Consider the following 24450-nt stretch of genomic DNA (forward strand, 5'->3'; position numbering starts at 1 on the left):
GAGTAAGGATCTCGGTTTGAGCCCCCGGCTCCCCACCTGCAGGGGAGTCGCTTCACAGGCGGTGAAGCAAGTCTGTAGGTGTTTGCCTTTCTCTCCCCTCTCTGTCTTCCCCTCCTCTCTCCGTTTCTCTCTGGCCTATCTAACAACGATGACACCAATAACAGCAACAATAATAACTACAACAATAAAACAACAAGGGCAACCAAAGGAAATAAATAAATAAATATTTTTTTATAAAGAAATATGTGGATTAGAAGAAAACATTTGAAATCATATATCTGATAAGAGATGGTATTTAGGGAGCTGGGCGGTAGCGCAGCGGTTAAACGCACGTGACACAAAGCATTAATGGATCAGCCTAGGGATACCGGTTGGAGCCCCCGCTCCCCACCTGCAGGGGAGTCACTTCACAGGCGGTGAAGCAGGTCTGCAAGTGTCTATCTCTTTCCCTCTCTGTCATCCCCTCCTCTCTCCATTTCTCTCTGTCCTATCCAATAACGACGACATCAATAACAACAACAACAACAATAACTACAATAATAAAACAACAAGGGCAACAAAAGGGAATAAACAAATAAAATAAAATAAATATTAAAAATTTAAAAAGATGGTATTTAGAATACACAGGAAACTAGCAACTCAACAATTAAAAAAAAGATCACTTGTTTAAAATGATAGGCAAAGGACTAAAATAGATATGTATCAAAAGAAGTTAATACAAACGACCAACAAGCACATAAAAAGAAACTCCTCATCACTAATGATTAGAGAAATGTAAATCAAAACTACAATTAAATCACCTACATTAAACATTGATAAGAATATGAAGAAAATGAAATGTATTGTGCATATCGGTAAGATTACAACTAATCTGGAAAATAGCATTACATTAAAAACATAATTAGAGATACATTTAAATAAAATTTAAAATAAAACTAATATGCATTCAGTAACCACATGTAAGTATATATATATTCAAAAGAATTGAAGGTAGGGTCGCAAAGAGATAGTCTCAGGCTTACTAAACATGTTTAGTCTCATTATTTATAATAGCTTAGCGGTAAAAGCAATCCAAAATGTCCCTCAGCAAATGAATGGTGAAAAAAGGGGGAGTGTACATAGAATGAAATGTTATTCAAACTTTAAAAGGAAGGAGATCCTTTACATGCTACAGTATGGATGGATTTCCTGACATTACGTTAAATAAAGTAAGCCAAGACAAGTAGGGTGTCATTCCATTATATGAGGAACCCACAGAAGTCAGATGAATAGAAATAAAGGAAAATAGTAGTTGCCAGGGTCTTTAAGGGTGGGCAAAGGGAGTTGTTGGTAATAGGCAAAGATTTTCAGATTGGCAAGACCAAAAAAGGTTTGGAGATCTTTTACAACAGAGTGAATATAATTAATACCACTGAAAAGTACACTTAAAACGATAAGATGGTGAAATTTATGTTGTGTACTTCTTCCCCCATGTTGAAAAAAATCAAAGTGAAAAAAAAACAATATGAGGTATACTCCACCAATTTGTTTCTGAGGAATAAATTGTTACTTGTATTTATTAGAACACTTTTAGTTGACCTGTAACAGGGAACAGATTCAAATGAGCTTAAGTTAAAAGGATATTAGGTATTAGGATGGCTCAGGGATCCAAGGATGGGAGGTGCAATTTAACTTTGGGAACAGCTGGATTTGAATTCAAACCTCACTAGCATTCTTTGCCTCTCATTTCGCCTTTGTTCATTCTTCACTCTAATTTACTCTCTCTTGTTTTAGTCCATCAAGCAGAATCTTGTTACCAAATGCTCCTAGCTTTACAGTTCCCATTCCCTCAAAAGACTACACCCCAACCCCTCTACCCTGTTCTACATTTCCAGGAAGGATCAATTTGGACCAGTAACTCCCACCTTTGCCACTGATGGCCCTGATGAAAGACTTTCCCAGAAAAGGAAGAAAGAAATATTGCACATGTAAGAGAAGGAGTATCTTTGTTTGGATCTCGATTTTAAAAACTCCAAGCTGTACAGCTAATATCTTCTAATAGAAAGATCGATAACTGAATAAATTACAGAACTTGAGCAGCTTTTTTTTTCCATGCATGCTTATTAGATACATCAGAACAAGTGTTCCTCATGTCAGTTCTAGGGCTAAATAGAATTTCTGGTACCGTAGAATAGCTCAAAATTAAGAAAATAAGATAATTCCATCTTGTCATGCAGAACATTAGGTACTCTGTATGTTTATTTTTTAAATTAGTGATTTAATAATGATTTACAAGATTGTAGGATAAGAGGGCTACAATTCCATAAAATTCCCATCACCAGAATTCCGTATCCCATCCCCTCCATTGGAAGATTCCCTATTCTTTATCCTTCTGAGAGTATGGACCAAATTCTTTATTGGGTTTGTATGTTTTTTAAAAACATAAAATCCATGCTTTCTAATGTATACCCAATATATGGCCCTTATACTGACCAAACAACTTGGATTTTTCTGCAATTACCCCAGTCAGAAAAACTCATTGTTATGCATATATTTGTGGTAACAAAATTGTTTTATTCGTGTGTGTGTGTGTGTGTGTGTGTGTGTGTGTGCTCTCACTGCACCCACTACCAGATTACATGTTCCCTAACAATTAAATGCAGTCATGTTTTCTGACTGCACCACTAATTTAAGCCATTCATTCAGTAAGTCTGTGTGCCAAATATGTACAAAGTGGGTTTTTTTTTTCCCTTTAGTACTGTGGCAAGGAAGGCACCCAGGACTTTGTATATGTATAGTACTGCTCAACCATCTCCCTGACCTTTTTTTTAATTTTTATTTATAAAAAGGAAACACTGGGGAGTCGGGTGGTAGCGCAGCATGTTAAGCACAGGTGGTGCAAAGTGCAAGGACCAGTATGAGGATCCCGGTTCGAGCCCCTGGCTCCCCACCTACAGGGGAGTCACTTCACAGGTGGTGAAGCAGGTCTGCAGGTGTCTTTCTCTCCCTCTCTCTGTCTTCCCCTCCTCTCTCCATTTCTCTCTGTCCTGTCCAACAACGATGACATCAATAATTACAACAATGACTACAACAACAAATGCACCAAATAAATAAATAAATAAATAAAATATATATTTTTTTAAAGAAAAGGAAACACTAAACCATAAGAGGGTAAGAGGGGTACAACTCCACACAATTCCCACCTGACTCAATTTTTTATTTCTGTATTTTGAGAGAAGTCTCTACCATGAGGCACCATCAGTTTTTGTCCTTGGTGTTCTTCACGGTATTCCATATGGCCACGGGAATCAAAACCAAGGTCTCACACAAGGAAGGCATGTACTTTGCTGCTGAGCCACCTTCCAAGCCACTGAAAAGTAGTTTTTTGTTTGCTTTGACTATTTCTGGGTTTCATTGTTCCAGTGTGACTTTTGAAAGAGAAAGAGAGATCATAACACCAGAGTTTACGTTAACACCAAAGTTTACCAAATTGGGGAATAGTGCCTGCTACAGGAAAGGTCAAGCTCAAACCTGGACACATAATATCAAAGCAGCACACTGTCCAAATAAGCTATTTTGCTGAGGCTTATAAAAAGCAGGTTTAAGTATTATGAGATACTTAGACAAAGAGTATAATTGTCACAAGAAGCTAATCACACTGTAGATATGGTGTCTAGAGAAACAACTTATCAATTAAGACCAAAACGGTTCATGCAAAGTTCAAGCTGGATTTTTTTAAATAATATTTTATTTATTTTGTAATGGAGGGATATCAAGAGAGAGACTGAAAGAACTAGACATTACTCTGGTGCGTGTGCTGCCAGGGATAAAACTTAGGACCTTGTGCTTGAGCATTCAACATTTTATCCACTGCACCATCTCCTGGACCACTCAAGCTGGATTTTTGAAGGAAAATGGTTTTCTTCCAGAATTGAAAGGCATAAAGTTAGCAGCCCATGTCAGTATCCAGGGAAAGGAGTTGTGAGGGTCCTGACCAGGGCAGTAGCAATAGGGAGTAATGTGTGTGTGTGTAGGGGGGGTGGAATCCAATGTAATGAGAAAAACAATCTATGGAGTGGTGACACAAATGTGGAGAAGAGCAAGAACAAGTTAAAATGGATCTGGTGTTCCTACCCAGAATGCTTATGAGGTTAACAATACTAATATGGAGAAAGCAACATGCTTGGAAAGAAGCTGAGGGTCATAGAGGTGTCAAGTTAGTAATGTTTCAGGTCCTGGAAGACATAGGAGGACCTAGTGGAGTTTGAATAGTTATGTGGAAAACTGAGAAATGTTACACATGTACAAACTGTTATTTTACTATTGACTATAAACAATTCCCCAATAAAAAAATAAAAAGAAAATAAATATCCATTGTGTACATAGGTAGAAATGTCTAATGTATAACATGTTATCGAGTGTACAATAAATTTGGGGGTAATATTTAATCCCTACTCCACATATTTCCTTCCTTCAGAAGGGATCCTGCTACTGTATTCCTCTTACCCTCCGTCTTCTTTCTGTTATTTTTCTCCCCAGAGAAGAAAGGATTAAACATCAGATAGTGAGTTTAATAGAAGAATCTGGGCAAAGGCAGCTCAACTCTGCTTTCTTTTGTTAACTTTTATTATTTATTTATTTTATTACCAGGTTTATTGCTGAGGCTAGGTACCTGCATAATTCCACCATTTCTGGAAGCCATTTGTTTTAATATAGGATGAGAGAAAGAAGAGAGAGAGAATGGAAGGAAAGACTGCTCTTCCCTTTCATGAACTGCACTGTTCCACTATTAATGAAGCTTTCATGCCTGCAAGTGGGGACTAGGGGTTTGAACGTAGGGCCTTGTATATGACAACACATGTTCTCTACTGGGAGAGTTTTCTTTCTTTTTTTTAAATTTCTTTATTGGGGAATTAATGTTTTACATTTGGGAGAGTTTTCTTTAAAAAAAGATGTATTAATAGGGCAGGGAAGATAGCATAATGGTTATGCAAATAGACTACCATGCCTGAGACTTTGAAGTACTTAGTTAAGTCCCCTGCACCACCATAAACAAGAGCTGGGCAATGCCCTGGCTTAAAAATATATATATTTACTTATTGCAGGTGGGGTGGAGTGGGGAAAGAGGACCAGATCATTACTCTAGCACATGCAATGCTAGAGACTGAACTCAGGATCTTGTGCTTGACAGTCCAACACTTTATCCACTGTGCCATGTCACCCACCCACCCCTCACCCCACAAGCTGCTTTCTTTACTAAAAAAAAAAAAAAAAAATCCTATGTATTTCATGAGGGAGGGAGGGAGAGAGGGAGAGAGAGATGAAAGCCCTCTGGAAGTATCTATCCTACTCTGCTCCCCCAAATCAAGTTTTTTGTTTGTTTTTTATTTATTTTATTTTATTTATTTATTCTCTTTTGTTGCCCTTGTTGTTTTATTGTTGTAGTTATTATTGTTGTTGTCATTGTTGGCTAGGACAGAGAGAAACGGAGAGAGGAGGGGAAGACAGAGAGGGGGAGAGAAAGACACCTGCAGACCTGCTTCACCGCCTGTGAAGCGACTCCCCTGCAGGTGGGGAGCCGGGGTTCAAACCGGGATCCTTATGCCGGTCCTTGTGCTTTGCGCCAACTGCGCTTAACCCGCTGCGCTACAGCCCGACTCCCGTCAAGTTTTTTTTTTTTTCAGGGATAGAATCTGCGCCTGTAGGAGGGAGCCTACCCCAGTCAGGTCCTGCCCATCACTGGGAGGTCTAGAAGGTGGCCCACTGCCTGCAGATGAAACTTTTACTGCCATTTACTATTAGATTGATCAGTAAGAAGGTAACAATCTGGTCTTTGATTAGTTCAGAATTCCCCTGGGGATGAGGGCATTAATTTCCTAGATTCCTTTAAGCCATAATAGTAAATGCTCAAAACTATTTACTGAATAATTGTGCTTTAAACTGACATATACAGTAGCATCTGTAGATCCAGCTGTGGAACTCAGGCCAGAGTTCAGGCTAATGAGGTGAATTTGCAAATATCTTTTCAATAACAATGATGCTCATTGGGTTTGAGTGATTAAGGTTACAGTTACTGTTGTTTTTATAGCTAGTACTTGCTAAGTGCTCACGACTAAGTGCTTTACCTGTACTAACTCACTAATCTTCATAAAAACCTTCTGAAGAAAATTATTACGTTAGTCCTATTTCAGAGATGAAGAGGCTGAGGCACATGTAGACTGATAACTAGCCTACAGGCACACAGCAGCTAAGTATCAAAGTTGGGATGGACTAAATGAAATCTGATTATCTAGGGAGAAGAGAGAGTAAATACTATCACTTTTAATACTTATATAATTTGTTCTTAAAGGTCCAAATGAGCACATCAAATCTCAATTACCACATTAAATTAGCACAGATGCCTTCTTGGTATAGTGCTCGTCTCCATTTTAAACCTATGAGCTTTCTTTTACACTGTGTCTCTGCATAGGCTGATGTGCTATTTCAAAGAAGTTTTAGGTCAGATGACCTGAATTAAGATCCACTCTGTAGCATTTATTGATTAGACTGTTTTCACAGCATGGAAGAATAATGTTCCATCTTATTGATCATTAGTAAGTTGCATGAATTTATGAAAAACTGTTATTGGGCACCAGGTGGTGGTGCTACCTGTTGAGCACACATGTTACAAAGTGCAAGGACCTGGATTAGAGCCCCAGGCCCCCACCTGCAGGGGGAAGCTTTATAAGTGGTGAAGCAATGCTGCAGGTGTCTCTCATTTTTCTCTCCATCTCTATCTCCCCCATCCTCTCAATTTCTGGCTTTCTCTATCCAATAAGTAAAGATAATACCAAAAAAATTTTTTTTAAACTGTTATTGTACTATTTAGTAACTCAAACTATTTTAAATTAATGTTGATATTCATTCTGTAGTGTGAAATGAAAGCAAATGACAGAACCTTCCAAAGTCACTGCCTACTACAAACAATGTGTCTGGAACCCAGCACTGGCCATGATGGTTTGGTTGTCTATACTTTATCTGGTAACCATTAGCAATGCTCTGACTTTAAGCTAGTCATAGAAAAGTGAAGAATGGGGGTACAAAATTAACCCCCCATCAGAAGGGAAAACACTAAGCAGAACTTGGACTGGAGTTGGTGTATTGCACCAAAGTAAAAGACTCTGAGGTGTGGGGGGGAGGGTTCAGGTCATGGAACATGATGGTAAAGGAGGACCTAGTGGGGGTTGAATTGTTACATGGAAAACTGGGAAATGTACACATGTACAATGTTACACATGTATTGTATTTAACTGTTGACTGTTAACCATTAATCCCCAATAAAGAAATTTTTAAAAATCAACCTCCCAGTCAAGGTACAATTTATATTAGGAACAACTTGCTCTGTTTTTGGGTACTTTTCTTTGCTAACTAATTACATGAAGGTAAGTCCCAAGTTATCCTCCCTCTGTGGTCACGGAATTGTTTTCTTTCCCTCTACAGACTCAGAGATTAAAAGGCGCAGTCATCTACAACTGCTGAGCTCAGAGGCTTCTGCTTGTGTCTCCTCTCTCTTTGCCATCATCTGGGTGTTCCTGCCTCTACTCTCTCACCTGATGCTAAAATAATGTGCCTCAACCATAGAAACATATTAACTCATTGGTATGACAGGTAAGGTGAATTGCAAATGGTGGAGGATGGTCAGTCCTATGTGTGCTTGTATGTTAACAAGAATCAGACAGCCTCCTGCATCAGCTTGTGAGAGGAGCATTTAAAAAATTTAAATTATAATTGGATAGAGACAGAGAGAAATTGAGAGGGGAGGGGTTGATAGAGAGGGACAGAGATAGAGACACCTGCAGCCCTGCTTCACCACTCATGAAGCTATCCAAGGGGCATTTAATAATGCCGTGGTAAAGGGCCTATTTCCACTGGTATTCTGAAAAGCAAGGATTTGTTAACTAAAAGTATAGACCTCATTGGCAGACTTCTAGGAAACACTAATTCTATACTATTGAAATAATTGTGTAGATTCAAGTACCCTTTTATTATTTATTGGATAGAAACAGAAATTGAGAATAAAGGGGAAGATGAAGAAAGAGAGACCCCTGCAGCACTGCTTCACTGCTCATGAAGCTTCACCCCTGCAGGTCGAGACTGGGAGCTTGAACCCAAATCCTTGAGATGATATCATGTACTCTCAACCAGGTGTGCCCTTAAAATACCTTTTATTTTTCAAACTCCATGAATCAATCATTGAGGAGCTAAGCAGGAAATGTTTACTAGTCACTCTGGACTTCACTGTAGTTTATGAAATAATGTGACATGCACAGAATCACATAAGTGGTCTTCTCTTAACTCCCTACTGCCAGCAAAGGTTCCATTGACCAGAGGTTTGACAAATGACTCACTAATTAGCCCTTTTGCCAAGACTTCTCATTCACAATTTGGGGCTCTGGCTCTCAATCATTAGTAACACATTTCTTTCTAAAAAATTTCCTGCGAGTGGAATTTGTACACAATTGGGCTCATGAAGATCCTGTCAACAACATCACATGACTTAGAGCCTCACAGCTTTGGAGCTATTTGTGATCCTCTGTCCTTCATGTTAACTTGTCACTGATCTCTACAGAAATTTCCCATTAATGTCTCTCAGATTGGATAGGGCCTGATCCATCATTCACCATCTCACACCTAGACTGGTTTTAAAACTTTGTGCTTGCTCCTTTCTCTCCCTATTTCAGGTGACAGGAAACAGTGTACCAGAATGAAGTTATTCAAATACTATTTTCATCACAGTACTACATGGTTCTGGACTCTAAAGTGACTCACTGAGCACTATTATGTCAAAGTTCAAAGTCTTGAGCCAAGTAATCCCAACTCTCATAAATTTTCTCTCCCAGGATTCCTATTTCTCTCAACTGCCTATTGTATTCTGATTTTGTTCCCTCCTCACTGTCCCTTCCCATAGCAACTCACTTCCACACTCCCTTTATTTCAGTAAAGTGCTTTCCTAACCAGAGCCCCCTTTCCTGAAGATATTTTTATTTCACACCCCCTCAGCATGCATGCATAATTTACAGTATTTTCCACTAAGCCACATGTATTCCTTATCTAGGCTTTTAAATTTTCCAGGGCATGCAAAGATCTGTTGACCTGCTTTTCATTCTTTCTCCTCTTCTCCAAACTTTTACCACAGTGAAGGGCAGAGAATAGATTCTGTGTGAGAAAACCTGCCAGCTTCCAGAGTGGTCAATAAAGGGAGATTTCCTCCAGGAAATGGTCCCTTGCAGACTTCATTAGTAGAAAAAGCTCTTTCTTCTTTCCTCAATTCTTCACAACACTGTAAATAAGTTTTTAATAACCAGTAGCTAGGTAATATGACCTATATAATATTAGCTTATTCATCTTTACCTTGTCTTCCTTTAGAGGAGTAATTTGCTCTCTCTCTCTCTCTCTCTCTCTCTCTCTCTCTCTCTCCCCCTCACTCTCTTGTGTCAAGGTCTCTTGTATATAAACTCCCATTATTCTGAGGTAAGCTTCATTCTTTATTTCAGAGAGAAAGCATGGAGCTTTCTTTGTGCCTTGGTGTTCCCAGGGCTTAAGCCTCAAGTTTTGCACATTGTAAGGCATGTGTTCTACTGGGTGAGCTATCTACTAGCCCCAGTGGTCTTGTTTATTGGGGGGGGGGTTGTTTGTTTGTTTTTGTTTTGTTTTGTTTTATGGGTTTGCTCCACTACTGCTGACTATTGCTCTCATACTTTTTCCCCTTTGGATAGAGGGTAAGAAACAGAAAGAAAGAGAAATACTTGCAGCAATGTCTGTGAAGTTTCTCCCTTACAGGCACTTCCATATTGTGGCCCAGGATTTGAGCCCAGATCCTTGTGCATTGTAACAGGTGCACTCTACTAAGTGAGCCACCTGACAGCTCCTCCTGCAGTTTTATTTTTAAAGCTATGATGAGCTGGCAAAAGAGCTCACTTGGATAGTGCACTGCTTTGTCCTGTGCATGGTCCAGGTTTAAGCCCAGCCACCACACACATAATGAAAGAAATCTTTGGTACTAGGTTACTATTTCTCTTTATGCCTCTCTACTTCTCTGTGTCTATCCAAAATAAGATAAAATAAAATAAGCCATGACACCCACCTTACTAATGATATTTGCATTGAGTAAACATAATATACTATTATCTAGCCAACTACAACTCCACTTTTACCCTAGAAATATAAAGGAATAACCTTAAGTAAAATAAAAATTTAAAAATAAATGGATTATTACTTGACACACATTATAAAAGTTTGTGATACACAGAGTCCTAGGTTGGGAACTTAAAGAGAAGTTACCTTTCTCCTTCCACTGAGGAGCCTGCTCTTAGTTAATGTTCTGGCTCCTGTTTACTCTGAGGCTGGTTCCCTGCCTTAACAGAACATCATCAAAATGTGGGAAAACCAACCCATTTCTGAATATACAATAGCAGGGAGACTCCATTTTCAAATAAATGGTCGCTGAGTGATTGTAATGACTGTAATGGTATCCCTTTGCTGTTATTTTCAGAATTCCAGAGATCTGAAGTACAGTTTTCCCCATATGACCCAGTTTTATATTTCTGGAGGGGGATTAATTCATATCTAGAAACCTGAAGTGAATAAAAAAGATTTTTAAAAAAGCAAAAAGAAACCCCCCTAAAAAAAGCAACTCACAGAAGACTCCAATATGAACAAGATAAATCTATCTATAAAGATCCAATAAAAATTGCAGAAATAATCCATCTGAATGGGAGAAGTGTGTTAAGGCTGACTGTTAAATAAAATGCCTCTGAAGACAAGTACATCCCCACACATACCTCCCATCTCCTGACCCATCCGGGGAGTGAAAGCATGGGACATCTCCCTTGTCTCTGAATTCTTAGTTTTATTGCTGACTTGCTCTGAGGAAATTCCTAAGAAAGTTTGATTACAATATATCCACATTTTAGAAGTCACAAATCAAATTGCAGCAGATGCTGTAGGAAGCTACTGCTGAGTTAACTTTTCACAATTCAGAGGTGGCTATAATTTAGTGAGGGTCAAACTTTACAAAGCTTTTCATGATGATGCTTCCAGAGACAACTCTTTGGCTTCGTTGTCCACCTGACAGTTTAGGAAATGATCATGATTAAAAAAGGCATCTGGATGACACTGCCTTGCTTTTTTTTTTTTTTTTACATTTTTTTTTTAACACCATTCCTGCCACCTGAGGTCTGTGTACCTACCCCCTCCCTCCTATAGTGAAGCTGAAAACCCATCCTCACTCTCCACCCAGAGTTTTACTTTGGTGCAATACTCCAAACTCAGTCACATTCTACTTTGCATTTCCCTTTCTGTTGTTGACTTTCTACATCATGAGCACCTTCTTTAAAAAAAAAAAAGTTCATTTTATCTCTCAGATAATGTTCATCTTTGAATGGCCAAAGAGAGGACTCTCATCCAGACTGCACGTTACCACATGCAGGCTTGGGGCTTCTCAGTCCTCTATGGATAGTTTTCAACAATGTCTAGAGCAGTAAAACACAACTAGGATGACTTTGCACCCCCCCCCCAAGGGAAATCTGGAATATCTAGAGACAATTTTAGTTGCCACTAGTTGGGGGTATGTTGGAAACATGTTGGGGATACTGCTCCATCCTGCTATGTACAGGACACGTATACCCCCAGCACACAACAAAGAATTAGCCGGCTAAGAAATGTTAGTTGTGTCAATGTTAAGAAGCTCTGATTTAAAGTAGAAAAGTGTCTAGAAAAGAGGAGTTAAAACAAAACAGTTTGCTTCCTGACCATGAAAATTAGTTTCTGTCTCTTTGGCCAACCTGCCTTAGTCCAAAAAAGCCACTTTGGGGCAGCCAGGAATTCCTTGTGGGATTATCTTCTATAGGTTGTTTCTTTCCCTTCATTCTACTCTACAGAACAAGTTCCAGAATGAAGTTGACTGGGATCCATCTCAAGTTCTCTCCCTCTAAATGCAGTCTCAGGACCCTGCCTGGACAAAATTTAAATACTTTCTTTAAAGCACAGAGATCTCTTCTCAAAACCAAATTGTATTGATTTGCAATACTATAAAACTCCAAGAGTACAGAACTATGCCCCAAAACAGCACCCTACAGGGGTCAAAAGATATGGCTTACCCAGTAGAACACATACTTTGTTGAATCTGAGGCCATGGGTTCAAGCCCTGACACCATACAGAAGTATTGTAGATAGTGCTGACAGGGAGCTCCATGGACAGTGGAACAGTGCTGTGTTGGCTCTCCCTCTCTGTGCCCGTCTCTTTCTTTCTCCTCTCTTTCTGCCCCCTCATTTACTCTCAATCTGCTACAAAAAAACTTAATACCAGCTTTAGTGTAATAAATGGTGCAGTCTTTTTGGCCCAGGTTTCCAAGTAAACAGGATTCATCTCTAACATGCAATCCATGAGATACATCCTCTAAATCTTAACAGGAAGTTCCACAAAAACCCTGGTTAAGAAGGTTGCAAGCAAAGCTGCCATGTTTGATGGAGAACAAGTGACAACTCCATTGGTGGGACCAGTCAGCTATATAGAACAAGAACATGATTTGCATAGCCACACAGCTGCCACACCATCATGAAGTCAAAACCAGAGCTGGGAACCCAATAATGATTAGACTTTTCCACTTTATTACCTCCCCATCAGAAATCTTCTCTACCAATACAGTCACCTGTGTTACAGTTAATATTAAGAAGATAATCTTACTGTCATGAAAATTTCCATTCAGCCCCAGGACACAAGTTAAGCAATCCATCTTCAATCATCTCATAAGACCACATGTTAAAAATAGCTTAGAAAAAAATTTTTTTCAGTAGTGCAGCATCACATCTCTAGCTATGTATCAATGCCACTGCACCTGCCACCTAAGTGCTGGTGCCATCACATTGTCAAAGGAGCCCCCACCCACTTCCTCATTCCCCTTTCCCTCTAGTAACTACCATGTTCCTCCCAGAGTCTAAGAGTTATTTTTTTGTTGCAAACAGAGATTGCAGACATCCAGGGCAATAACCCTTTGAAATGAGGCTCTGAGGAATGAAGCTTTGGTGGAAAACAATCTTTTGTTTCTAGCAACCCTCCCCACAGTTTTCACATGTTGATCACTTCCTCCCTGGTACTCACTATGATTGTAATACACTTTACCATAGAAAAGTTAAGAGCTCTGACCATTCAAGAGAATGATTAAACAGGCATTTCCTATAGTCCGCCTCATTTGTCAAAGAAAATGTGGGAGAAAGTAGATAAAAAGCCTATCAAGTTCTATGAGTACCTAGAACATAAGGAGCCTTTAAAAACATATGGAAGAAAGTGATGGGAGCCAGTCAGAATGGGTCTGGTAGCTGAATCTAATGGATACTTTCTTTTCCTTTTCTCATTTTTGTTTGTTTGCTTTTCTTTTTTGTTGCTGGGGCTTCACTGCTCCAGGGTGACTTTCATATGGAAAGGGAGACAGAGAAACAGGGAGAGACATCACAGCGCCAAACTTCCTCCAATGCGGTAGGGGCCAGGCTCAAATATGGATTATGTACCTAGGAAAGCAGGAATACTATTTCTTCAGGAAACTCCAGTAGGCTTTACCACCTAGGCACCACCTAGGCATCCATCTGGATGATACATGGTGATAGTATATTTGAGACAGACACATGTGGGATATATGTAGGTACACACACCCATTACTCTAGTATTAAATAAACCTAACTTTTACTGTTTAGGATTAATCAAATTCTCAAATCATAGAGGTAGAAGAAGCTTAAGGGATCAAACAGTGGCTCACCTGGCTGAATGTACATGTTACCATGTGCATGGACCCAGGTTCAAGTCCCCTGTCCCTACTTGCAGGGGAGAAAGCTTCACACTTGGTGAAGCAGTGCTGCAGGTATCTCTCTTTCTCTCTCCTCTATTTGTCCCTCCCCTCTCAATTTCCCTCTGTCATGTCAAATCATAAATAGATAGATAAAAAGATAGATAGATAGATAGGTTGAAGAAGAAGAGGAAGAAGAAGAAGAAGAAGAAGAAGAAGAAGAAGAAGAAGAAGAAGGAGGAGGAGGAGGAGGAGGAGGAGGAGGAGGAGGAGGAGGAGGAGGAGGAGGAGGAGAAGGAGAAGGAGAAGGAGAAGGAGAAGGAGAAGGAGAAGGAGAAGAAGAAGAAGAAGAAGAAGAAGAAGAAGAAGAAGAAGAAGAAGAAGAAGGAGCTCAAAATAATCTTTTCTGGTACTTTCACTTTCCAGATGAAGACACAGGCCCACAGTGAAGTATGAGTAACTGGCTAGCCTCAAGTTAAACGTTCTGGCAAAAGTCACATTAGTGGTGGAGGGATAAAATCTATAGAAAATTTCATCAGAGACCAGAGAAAGAGCTCAATGTGTCAGAGCATAAGATTCATATACCTGAGACCCTTTACATTCCAGATTCAATCTCTAGCACCTCCATAAACCAGAACCAAACACTGTTCTGGTCTCTCTCTTATAAAACATATGATTTCTTTTAAAGATTTGTTTTCAATTACACTTAATTTTTAAAATTTTTATTGTCAAGGGCAAATTACCAGGAAACATTGGGAGCACCTCTTCCCTACTATATTCTCATCTGGGTCCCATTAGAGCTTAGGCAAGAAGGTATCAAGGCTGAGTCACACTGTGAAAGCATAAACACCCCATCCCCTTCCCGAGTTAATCCTCTGGCCTTTCTTGAGAGTCTGTACCAAGCATGGTAGACAACAGATGCACCATATAAGCTGAAGTGGAAGAATACAGACCAGCATTTAATGTACACTATGAACATCTGGGGGAGCTCAGGCTAAAAGCTATAAAACAATGGACTAATACATTCACAGGGAAAATCAAGTCCAACTTAAACGTGAAGTGTTGACCACCTACCATCTATGCCAGATTGTATACAGATTATTTTAGATGCACAGTGACTTCAATCTGTATATTATAAATGTGGGAACATCACGGCTGCATCGTTAGACTTCTGCTTGATCGCATATGTAATGTGCTTTGGTTCTACTGGTAAAACTTCCCAATTTTCCCTCCAGCTGGTTACATCTCCACACCCCTACTGGCTTCTCTAACTCGGTGTCCTTTTTACTTCGTGCCTGAGTTGCTTTCTCCTAACTTTTTCTTATTCCCATTCTCATATTAAAGCATTTCCTGGAGTTTCAGAATAGGGGCCATAAGAGCTAGATATCATAAAATCAGAGCCTTAAATAGGTTGTCTTCTTTCTTTCTTTAAATTCTACCTACCTTCAAGCAAAATGTTCTTTTTCCCCCCTCCATCTCTCAGTGGTCTTTTCTAATTTAGCACAAAATCATACACTGAGTTCTCTGTTGTTCTTCCTCGCTCTGTACTTGGGTCTCCCTTGAAGATAATGACAAAATAAGAATGTAGACCCAGGCAGATTTGAGAAGTTTGTTCTGTAAACAGGGTCAAACATACACTCTCAGAAGTTTCATTTACTGAAGGCATCTGCTGAGTCAAAGCAGTTAAGTTTCAGGGTAGAAGGGTATGTGGAGAAGTCTGTGGTTATCACCATGGGAGCCTCAGTGTTTACTGAAAAGCCTGGTTCCCCCAGGTAATGATAAGTCTATTTTTGTTCAAAGTCATAACTTGACCTTCAACATTTTCCCATCTTTCCAGTTCAAATATGGTGTTTTCAATCATAAGATGCACTATCCAACACTAAGCAATACCTCAGAAAAGAAATTTATGGGTACCTTGGCTTTATATCCCTTCTTTTGAAAAAGCCAAAAACAATGTTCAGTTAATCTAGCCTGTAAGGGGTTCATATCCAACAGACCATTTCCTTTGTCTTTACCTTACATCTTTGCAGTTACCAAATTGATTACAGGGAGAATGATTTAGATTTTGACAGATAAAATGCCAGAATCTAGATCTGAGAGGTAGCACAGTAGCCATGCAAATACTTTCATGCCTGAGGTGCCAACATTTCAGGTTTCAGCCCCCAGCACCAGCACAGACCAGAGCTGAGAAGTGCTCTGGTATTATTAAAAACAAAAGAAAACAAAACAAAATGAAAACCTCAAAATTAAAGCTTAAACAATAAAATAAAATAAAGTAAAATAAAATAAAATAAAATAAAACTCCAGGAACTTTTGGCTCTTTATTTGATTTTGGTGAGATATTACAGATAGTTATATATGGCTCAAGAGGTGGATGTGGCCCCAGTAGTGCAATAGCTTATAAACAAGTTCCATCCTCCAGTCCATATCCCCAGGACAGCTTATCACTCACAAAGCCTTCTGGCGCCAAAGAGGCTACCAGTGCACCAACCCTGCCCCCGTACCTTTCTAATAGGATTGGAAAGACTGGAAGTTTCTGGTGAGTGGCAGTAGGTGCTCCAGAAGAAGTCAAGTGACAGCTTGCTAAATGAGGCTCTAAGAGAAAAAAGAACTGTCTTCAGTTTCCATTTCCCTTTTATCCATTTTTTCCCATATAGTCCAATCAATCCTTCTCTAGGCTTTTAATACTCTTTGTCTTTCCATCATTTTTCCATTAAAGCTCTCTTGTTCCTAAGAAATAGTGTTCTCTGGCTTCTAGCGCCAAGAAGAACTTATTTATCAACTACCTTATTTATTAGTTTAATGTAGTGCCCTCCTAAGAAAGTGCTTATCTCATTAGCATTAAGCTATAAGAATAAAATTATCAAACTTCCAGAAAATGTTTGAGATATCAAAATGCAGACCAGTAATTCTCAGTTGGGAAGGAAAAGCAGGGAGTGAGCATTTTCTTAACCATATAGATACCACGCAGATATCATTGACCTATACCTATTCTAACATTAAGAATTACTATGTTAATCCTCCAATAAATAAATTTAAAAAAAGAAAGAAAGAAAAAAGAATCACTATGTACTGGGTTCCAGCAGTGGCACACTGGGAGAGCACACATTACTATGCATAAAGATCTAGGTTCAGGGTTCGAGACCCAGTCTCCCCACCTACCTGCAGGGAGGATGCTTTACAGGTGGTGAAGCAGGTATGCAGGTGTATACCTTTATCTCCCCCTCTCTGTTTCCCCTCTTCTCTCCATTATCTCTGTCCTATCCAACAACGACTACATCAATAACAAAACAATAATAACTACAACAATAAAACAAGGGCAAGAAAAAGGAATAAATAAATATTTTTAAAAAGATCTAGGTTCAAACCCCTCGGTCCCCACCTTCAGTGGGGAAGCTTTATTAGTGGTAAAGCAGCGCTACAATTGTCCCTCTTTCTCCCATTCTCTTTATTTCTGTATTTCTGTCTCTATCAATAAAAGAAAAAAATGGCCACTGAGAATAGTGGGGTCATCCTGCAGGCACCAAGCTCCAGTCATAACCCTGGTGGTAAATTAAAAAAAAATTACTATGTAACAAGAGACATGTTACCTATAAATAATGTAATTATTATAGAAGTTTAAGGTTAAGTGATGTAGAAGTTTGTAATTATTGTAGAAGTTTGAGGTTCACTTACACACAAGGTAAGAAAGTCAAGTGCCTCCTATGTATCAAACATAATACTAGGCATCTGTCTCATTCATTAAATCCTTATCTTATTGTGTGGCTATTACTTTGACCCTAACACTAACTATCACTACCTTACAGAAAAGAAAATAGGTCCTGACCTTCACATGAAAGTTGTATTTGGAGACTCAGCCCTCTGGGCATGGGAAATGAAAACAAGAGTAAATAAATAGGATTACATGAAACTAAAAAGCTTCTACACATCAAAAGCAAAAGCACAAGAATAACCAGGTAACCCAGTAAATGGGAGAAGATATTTGCACTTCACATATCTGACAAGCGACTGCTAACAAACATATATACAGAATTGGCACAGATCTACAGAAAAGAAGCAAAAATAACCAAATAAAAAGTGGGCCAAAGAACTAAACAGGCCATTTTCTAAAGAAGAGATACATATGTCCCACAGACAAATGAAGAAATGCTCCGCTTAACAGTAGAGAAATGCAAATTAAAACTACACTGAGATACCACCTCACACCTGAAAGGATAACTTATGTTAACAAATCAGGAAATGCAAGTATTAGAGAGGGAGAGGTTGGGGGGAAGCAACTCTGCTACACTGTTGATGGGAATACAAACTGGTACAGCCCCATTGGAAGACTGTATGGAGAGTCTTTAACCTAATAAGAGTGGAATTACCTTATGACCCAGCTATACCACTATTGGGCATTTAACCTATGAACACTCAAACACTAATTCGAAGGGACATATGCATCCCTGTGGTCATAGCTGCATTATTCACAATAGCCAAAATTTGGAAGCAGCCCAAATGCCCATCAACAGATGACTGGCTAGAAAGTTATGGGAGATATTTTCCATGGAATATTACTCTGCAATCCAAAAAGATGACATTGTGTCCTTTGGGACACAATGGATGGAAGTGAAAGTGATTATGCTTAGCGAAATAAGCAGAAAGATGAAAGACAACTACTGGATGGTTTCACTCATATGTGGAATCTAGAGATTATATACACATGAACTTGAAAACAAAAACAGAAACAAACAAGCAAACTGTTTCTGAGACTTGTGAGACCTATGGTGGTTATCTCTGGGAGGTGGGAGGGTGGAGATACAGAACTTTGGTGGTGGGTGCGGTGTGGAACTATACATTGTAATCTTACAATCTTATAAACCTACTATAATAACAAATAAAAACATTAAAAAAATTAAAAAGATAGCAGGTCCTGAAAGGTTAAGTAAATTACATAGGATCACAACAAACGTGTTGTGCCAGAATTCGAACTCAATTCTATCATCACAAACCATGTTGTTTTGAAAGAGTATGGACATATGTAAAAGTGATGTTAATTTTCTAAAACATTCTAGTATTGACCTTTGTGTTGTCATTACATTTATTAAAATATGACAATTTAGGGGAGCTTCCAGCCTCACTGTTCTTGAAGATCTGCGGCCATCTATGAGGTGGCTCCTGGAAGATTCCACGGTTTTGTCTCAGGCATATACAGACATTTTTCATGCTGAGTCATAAGTAGCTGGCAGTGAAATTACAAATCTCCTCTTAACTTGCTCTAAGAACACCACCTGTGTTCCCCAAAGTTTCTTGGGAACTATCTCCAAGACTTCAAAAGATAATTGTTATCTGCTGAGGTGAATATTTTTACCAGATAATCGAAAACACCTCCTGAGACCAACTTCTATAATCCCTGTTTGGAAAAAACAGACTTGATTACTAGAAATTCTTCCTGGAATTCACTGATGTTGAACTCTGGAGCACAGACGATCTTATCTACTTGGCCATGACCAATTATACTGGTTTTGTTTTTGTTTCTTCTTTTAGTACTTAGTATTCAATTTGTTTAGACCCTAGATCATATTAAAATTCATCTTTATATTTTAATGTGTTCATGTTTATCTTTTCACTTAAAAATCTGCTAGATCTAAAATTAATTCTTGGTATAATCTATGAAGTAAGGGACATAGCTATTTTTCTTTTTTTTTTAATTTGTTCATGAGTAACCTGTGTTTACCAGACTATAAGTGTTTTAGAGGAACAACTTCATGCCTCTCCAATGCATGATACTACACCATATCTATCACCAATGTACCAATATTCTTTTTTTTTTTTTTTGCCTCCAGGGTTATCGCTGAGGCTTAGTGCCTGCACTACGAATCCACTGCTCCTGGAAGCCATTTTTCCCATTTTGTTGCCCTTGTTGATGTTATTATTGTTATCATTGTTATTGCTGTTGTTGATGGATAGGACAGAGAGAAATCGAGAGAGGAGAGGAAGACAAAGAGGGGGAGAGAAAGAGACACCTGTAGCCCTGCTTCACCGCTTGTGAAGCCACCCCTCTGCAGGTGGGGAGCTGGGGCTCCAACCAGGATGCTTGAGCTTAGCGCCATGTGCACTTACCCGCTGCGCTAGCGCCCAGCCCCCCCCCATAGCTTTTTTTTTCTTTTTAAAAATATTTTATTTATTTTCTTTTTTTGTTGTTGCCCTTGTTTTTCATTGTTGTTGTTGTAGTTATCGTTATTGTTATTGATGTTGTTGTTGTAGGATAGGACAGAGAGAAATGAAGAGAGGAGGGGAAGGCAGAGAGGGGGAGAGAAAGATAGACACCTGCAGACCTGCTTCATCTCCTGTGAAGCGACTCCCTTGCAGGTGGGGAGTCGGTTGTTGGAACCAGGATCCTTCCGCTGGTCCTTGCGCTTTGCACCACATGCACTTAACCCGCTGCACTACTGTGTTGCTGAGGAGTTATTCTGATGCAGTCTCCGCCCCCAGGTTTTACTACGCGCCTCGAAATCCTAGCAGTGCCCCCTTCAACCAATCCTGGCCCTACACGTCATCCCTGGTTGTCGCCCAATAAAAAGCCCCCTCAACCCCCCCCCCCTCTGGGCTCTCAGCGCTCCCTCTCTGAGATCTCGCCCCCTGCTCCCCCCCCCCCTCAGGTAGTGGGGACAGCCATTGCGGGCTGGCCCCACGTGGTCTGAACCAACCCCCCCATCCTATAATAAAGATTTGTGTCCCCCTTTGCTCTGGACGTCCACTCTCTTCTCCGAGGTGCAGCCCGACACCAGACCGCCACAACAACACTACTGCCGGATTCTCTATAGCTATTTTTCAAATGATTCTCCAATACTACCTTTTTTTTTTTTTTTTTTTTTTTTTGCCTCTAGGTCATCACTGGGCCTCAGTGCCAGCACTAGGAATCCACTGCTTCTGGCAGCCATTTTTTCCATTTTATATTAGATAGGACAGAGAGAAATTGAGAGAGGAGGGGAAGAGAGAAAGGGAGAAAGACACATACAGACCTGCTTCCCGCTTGTGAGGTGATTGCCCTGCAGGTGGGGAGCCGGGGGCTCAAACTGGAATCATTGTGTGGGCCCTTTCACTTGTACTATGTGCACTTAACCTGGTGTGCCACCTCCCAGCCCCCTCCAATACTACTTATTAGCTCATCCTTACCCTCACTGGCTCCTAAAAATATTTCATATATATATGAAATATTACATATTTTATATATACCTTTGTCTGATTTTTTTTTATGATCTTTAAACCTACAATCTTAAATAATGTAATAGGAAAGGAAAACCAATGGCTATATACAAGTTTATTTACTCAGCTAGTCCCTAAAGGTAAGAACAAGACAAAGATAAAGAGAAAAATTATAGATGAATAGTGAATGATCAGAACAGTCTTAGGAGCTCAATAAATAAACCCTTGTGTGAATCTGCCCTGATTCAAGGCAGAATACATGTGTATCAGGAAAATACTTGGCTCCATTTAATTCTTCCTACCTTAACTGAGCATTTATGAGTCAGAGCATTCTACTTGCTTTTAGGATGCTATCTGAGCAAACTCTGAAGAGAGCTCCTTCTGTGGCAAAAGAAAAAAAAACTGCTATTGGGAATCCCTGCCTCAATAGGACCTGCCTCATCCTGTACCTCTGACTATTAAAGAGATAATTCATAGAAAATCGTTGTTACCTTGCCTAGTTTTGTTAGCTGACTAGGATTTTCATAACAAAATGCCAGAGACTAGGTAGCTTGAAGAACAGAAATGCATGCTCTCACAGTTCTAAGGGCTGAAAGATGGATGTGATAGAGGACTGGTTTCTCCTAAGGCCTCCATGCCAGCAAATGTCCCCCTTTTTAATGTGTCTTCAAGTAGCCTTTTCTCTGGGGACATGTCTGCCTGGGGTCTCTCCCTCTTCCTATGAAGACACCCACCAGTTATACTGATGACTTAAGTAAATATTCAGCCCCCTTTAAACGCCTTCTTTCTAAATACAGTCTCATTCTTGAAATATACTGTCATAAGGACTTCAGAATATTGGGGTTAGGGGAGACACAGAAAGCCAGCATAATATGAGAAAAATGAGCTATTATTAAGTATATGCATTGCCCGAGGCCAATGAGTAATGAAGCAACCACAGAGGGAAAGATGTGAAGTACTTCACTGTTATCCCCCTATTTGACCATGAATAGATGTCATATGTTCGAACAGTTAGGACATGACAGAAAGCCTCCTCCAAAGAGCTACTGATTGGAACCAGGTCAGAGGACCCTTGAAGACTAAAACACAATGGCTCAGCAGGCTGGTGCTATGAAGGAAATTGAATGGGCTAATGGCCTCCCCAAACCACAGGTTACTATTTTAAATGTTACAAAAGCCCATAGATCTGGGGAAGATGAGAAATAAAACCAGCATGAGTCCAATTTTCAAAAGGGGAATTCAGTGATATGGGGCAGTTGAGCTTCACGTGACTAAACTAAATCACTGAGTACTAGGGCTGTGTTTGAACTACAGCTAAATTTCATATTTTCTGTCCTAGGGTTTTTAGGATGGAAAACACACAACGCCCTTTTTTTCCCCTCTCTGTCTCACTAAAAACCCTCTTTGCAATCCTAGAAGACTGAAAACATCCCTATGGTAGGTAAAGTCATAAAAGAGTTACACACTCTTACCCCTGGTGCTCTGTATTCAATAGTATAAGCATGAAAGATGGCTTACTTGGGAAGAAAACCTCAAGGAGATCTGAAGGAGCAGAGTAATCCTTTGAGCTCTTAGGCAAGTGTTAAAAGAGTGGTCCTTCCACCCCCATTACAGAGGCAGTTACCCCTCCCCACTGTAATGCATTTTATGCATACATGAAGAGTAAGCTCTATGAGGCTAAAGAAGGCCCCAGCTGAGGAAATAATCTTGTTAGGAGATCCTGCAAACTGAGGAGTCAGTTACAGGGTTGTTCTTCTGACAAGGTCTTCCATAGCCCTTGTGCATTTGCTCAAAGAAAAGAAATACTCCCAACTTATCTACTGGTCACTGTAGGAAGTATCAGGCAATCTTCATGACACATAAATGTTATGGGATTATTGATTGATTGAAATGGTTGAACAGAAGGCAAGCAACCCTAGTAGCCTCTATGTGGGTGTGGCAATGTAGACAGAATGAGATATTTCTCTACCAGGTGCAGAGAATTTAGTCTTGCAGGACTCTGCTCAGACTTGAATTAGCTTCAGGTTGTGATTAAAAACAACCACCACCACCTGCGGAGTTATATTGCCAGAAAGGAACATGAAAGTTCTTTCTGTAGTCTGAAGAGCACCTATTGTCTTTTAAAGTCTCAGCACAGATAGCTTCTGAGTCCACTATGTGAAGTCTTTCCTTTCTACTTTCCACTGCTTAAGACACTCATTTGTTTCCTGGGTGAATGATGGTTCAGAATCCCATTACTAACAATATAAAGTCAGTGAAAAATGTCTCACAGACTTAATTTACACCAAAGAGTCACTTTCAAAGAGAGATCACAAATATTTCTGGTAGACACCCCACCCCCTGCCTTAAATCTAATGATTATCCAATTTTTATTTTCATCACTTCTCCTGATCCAGGCATGTCACATACTAATGACCAAGAGCCTTAGTTAGAGCAGGTAGCCATAGAAATAAAACCAAAAACCCGGGCTTGAGCCCCTCATCCCCAGTCTGTAGGGAGAAAGTTTTGCGAGTGGTGGAGCAGTGTTACAGGTATCTCTCTGTTTCTCTCCCTCTCTACTTCCCCCTGCCCCCTCAATTTCTGGATGTCTCTATCCAATTAATAAATAAAGATAATAAATAAAATTAAAAATAAAGATAATAAAAACATTTATTTTTTTATTGGGCAATTAATGTTTTACATTCAATAGTAAGTACAATAGTTTGTACATGCACAACATTACCCAGTTTCCCATTTAACAATACCCCACTAGGTCCTCTGAATCCTTCTTGGACCTGTATTCTCCCCACCCACCCACCCCAGAGTCTTTTACTTTGGTGCGATACGCCAATTCCATTTCAGGTTCTACTTCTGTTTTCTTTTCTGATCTTGTTTTTAAACTTCTGCCTGAGAGTGAGATCATCCCATATTCATCCTTCTGTTTCTGACTTATTTCACTCAACATGATTTTTTCAAGGTCCATCCAAGATCGGCTGAAAACAGTGAAGTCACCATTTTTTTTTATAGCTGAGTAGTATTCCATTGTGTATATATACCACAACTTGCTCAGCCACTCATCTGTTGTTGGACACCTGGGTTGCTTCCAGGTTTTGGCTATTACAAATTGTGCTGCCAAAAACATATGTGTACACAGATCTTTTTGGATGGATATGTTGGGTTCCTTAGGATATATCCCCAGGAGAGGAATTGCAGGATCATAGGGTAGGTCCATTTCTAGCCTTCTGAGAGTTCTCCAGACTGTTCTCCACAGAGGTTGGACCAATTTACATTCCCACCAGCAGTGGAGGAGGGTCCCTTTGACCCCACACCCTCTCCAGCATTTGCTGCTGTTACCTTTTCTGATGTATGACATTCTCACAGGAGTGAAGTGATATCTCATTGTTGTCTTTATTTGCATTTCTCTGACAATCAGAGACTTGGAGCATTTTTTCATATGTTTCTCGGCCTTTTGGATCTCTTCTGTGGT

General features: G+C 39.7%; 1 protein-coding gene across 3 annotated transcripts in view; it reads left to right on the plus strand.

The window, feature by feature from the left end:
- Nucleotides 1-18897, plus strand: part of VTCN1 (V-set domain containing T cell activation inhibitor 1) — a 75352-nt gene extending 56455 nt beyond the window's left edge. For all 3 annotated transcript variants that reach the window (XM_060201810.1, XM_007525497.2, XM_060201811.1), the window contains 2 exons: nt 7459-7626; nt 17603-18897. In XM_060201810.1, the coding sequence (XP_060057793.1) occupies nt 7459-7583 (125 nt within the window). In that variant the 3' untranslated portion in view covers nt 7584-7626; nt 17603-18897. The remainder of the gene's footprint in view (nt 1-7458; nt 7627-17602) is intronic.
- Nucleotides 18898-24450: the final 5553 nt, after the last annotated feature.

Source organism: Erinaceus europaeus, chromosome 11, assembly GCF_950295315.1.
Source record: "Erinaceus europaeus chromosome 11, mEriEur2.1, whole genome shotgun sequence".
Classification (NCBI taxonomy): Eukaryota; Metazoa; Chordata; class Mammalia; order Eulipotyphla; family Erinaceidae; genus Erinaceus; species Erinaceus europaeus.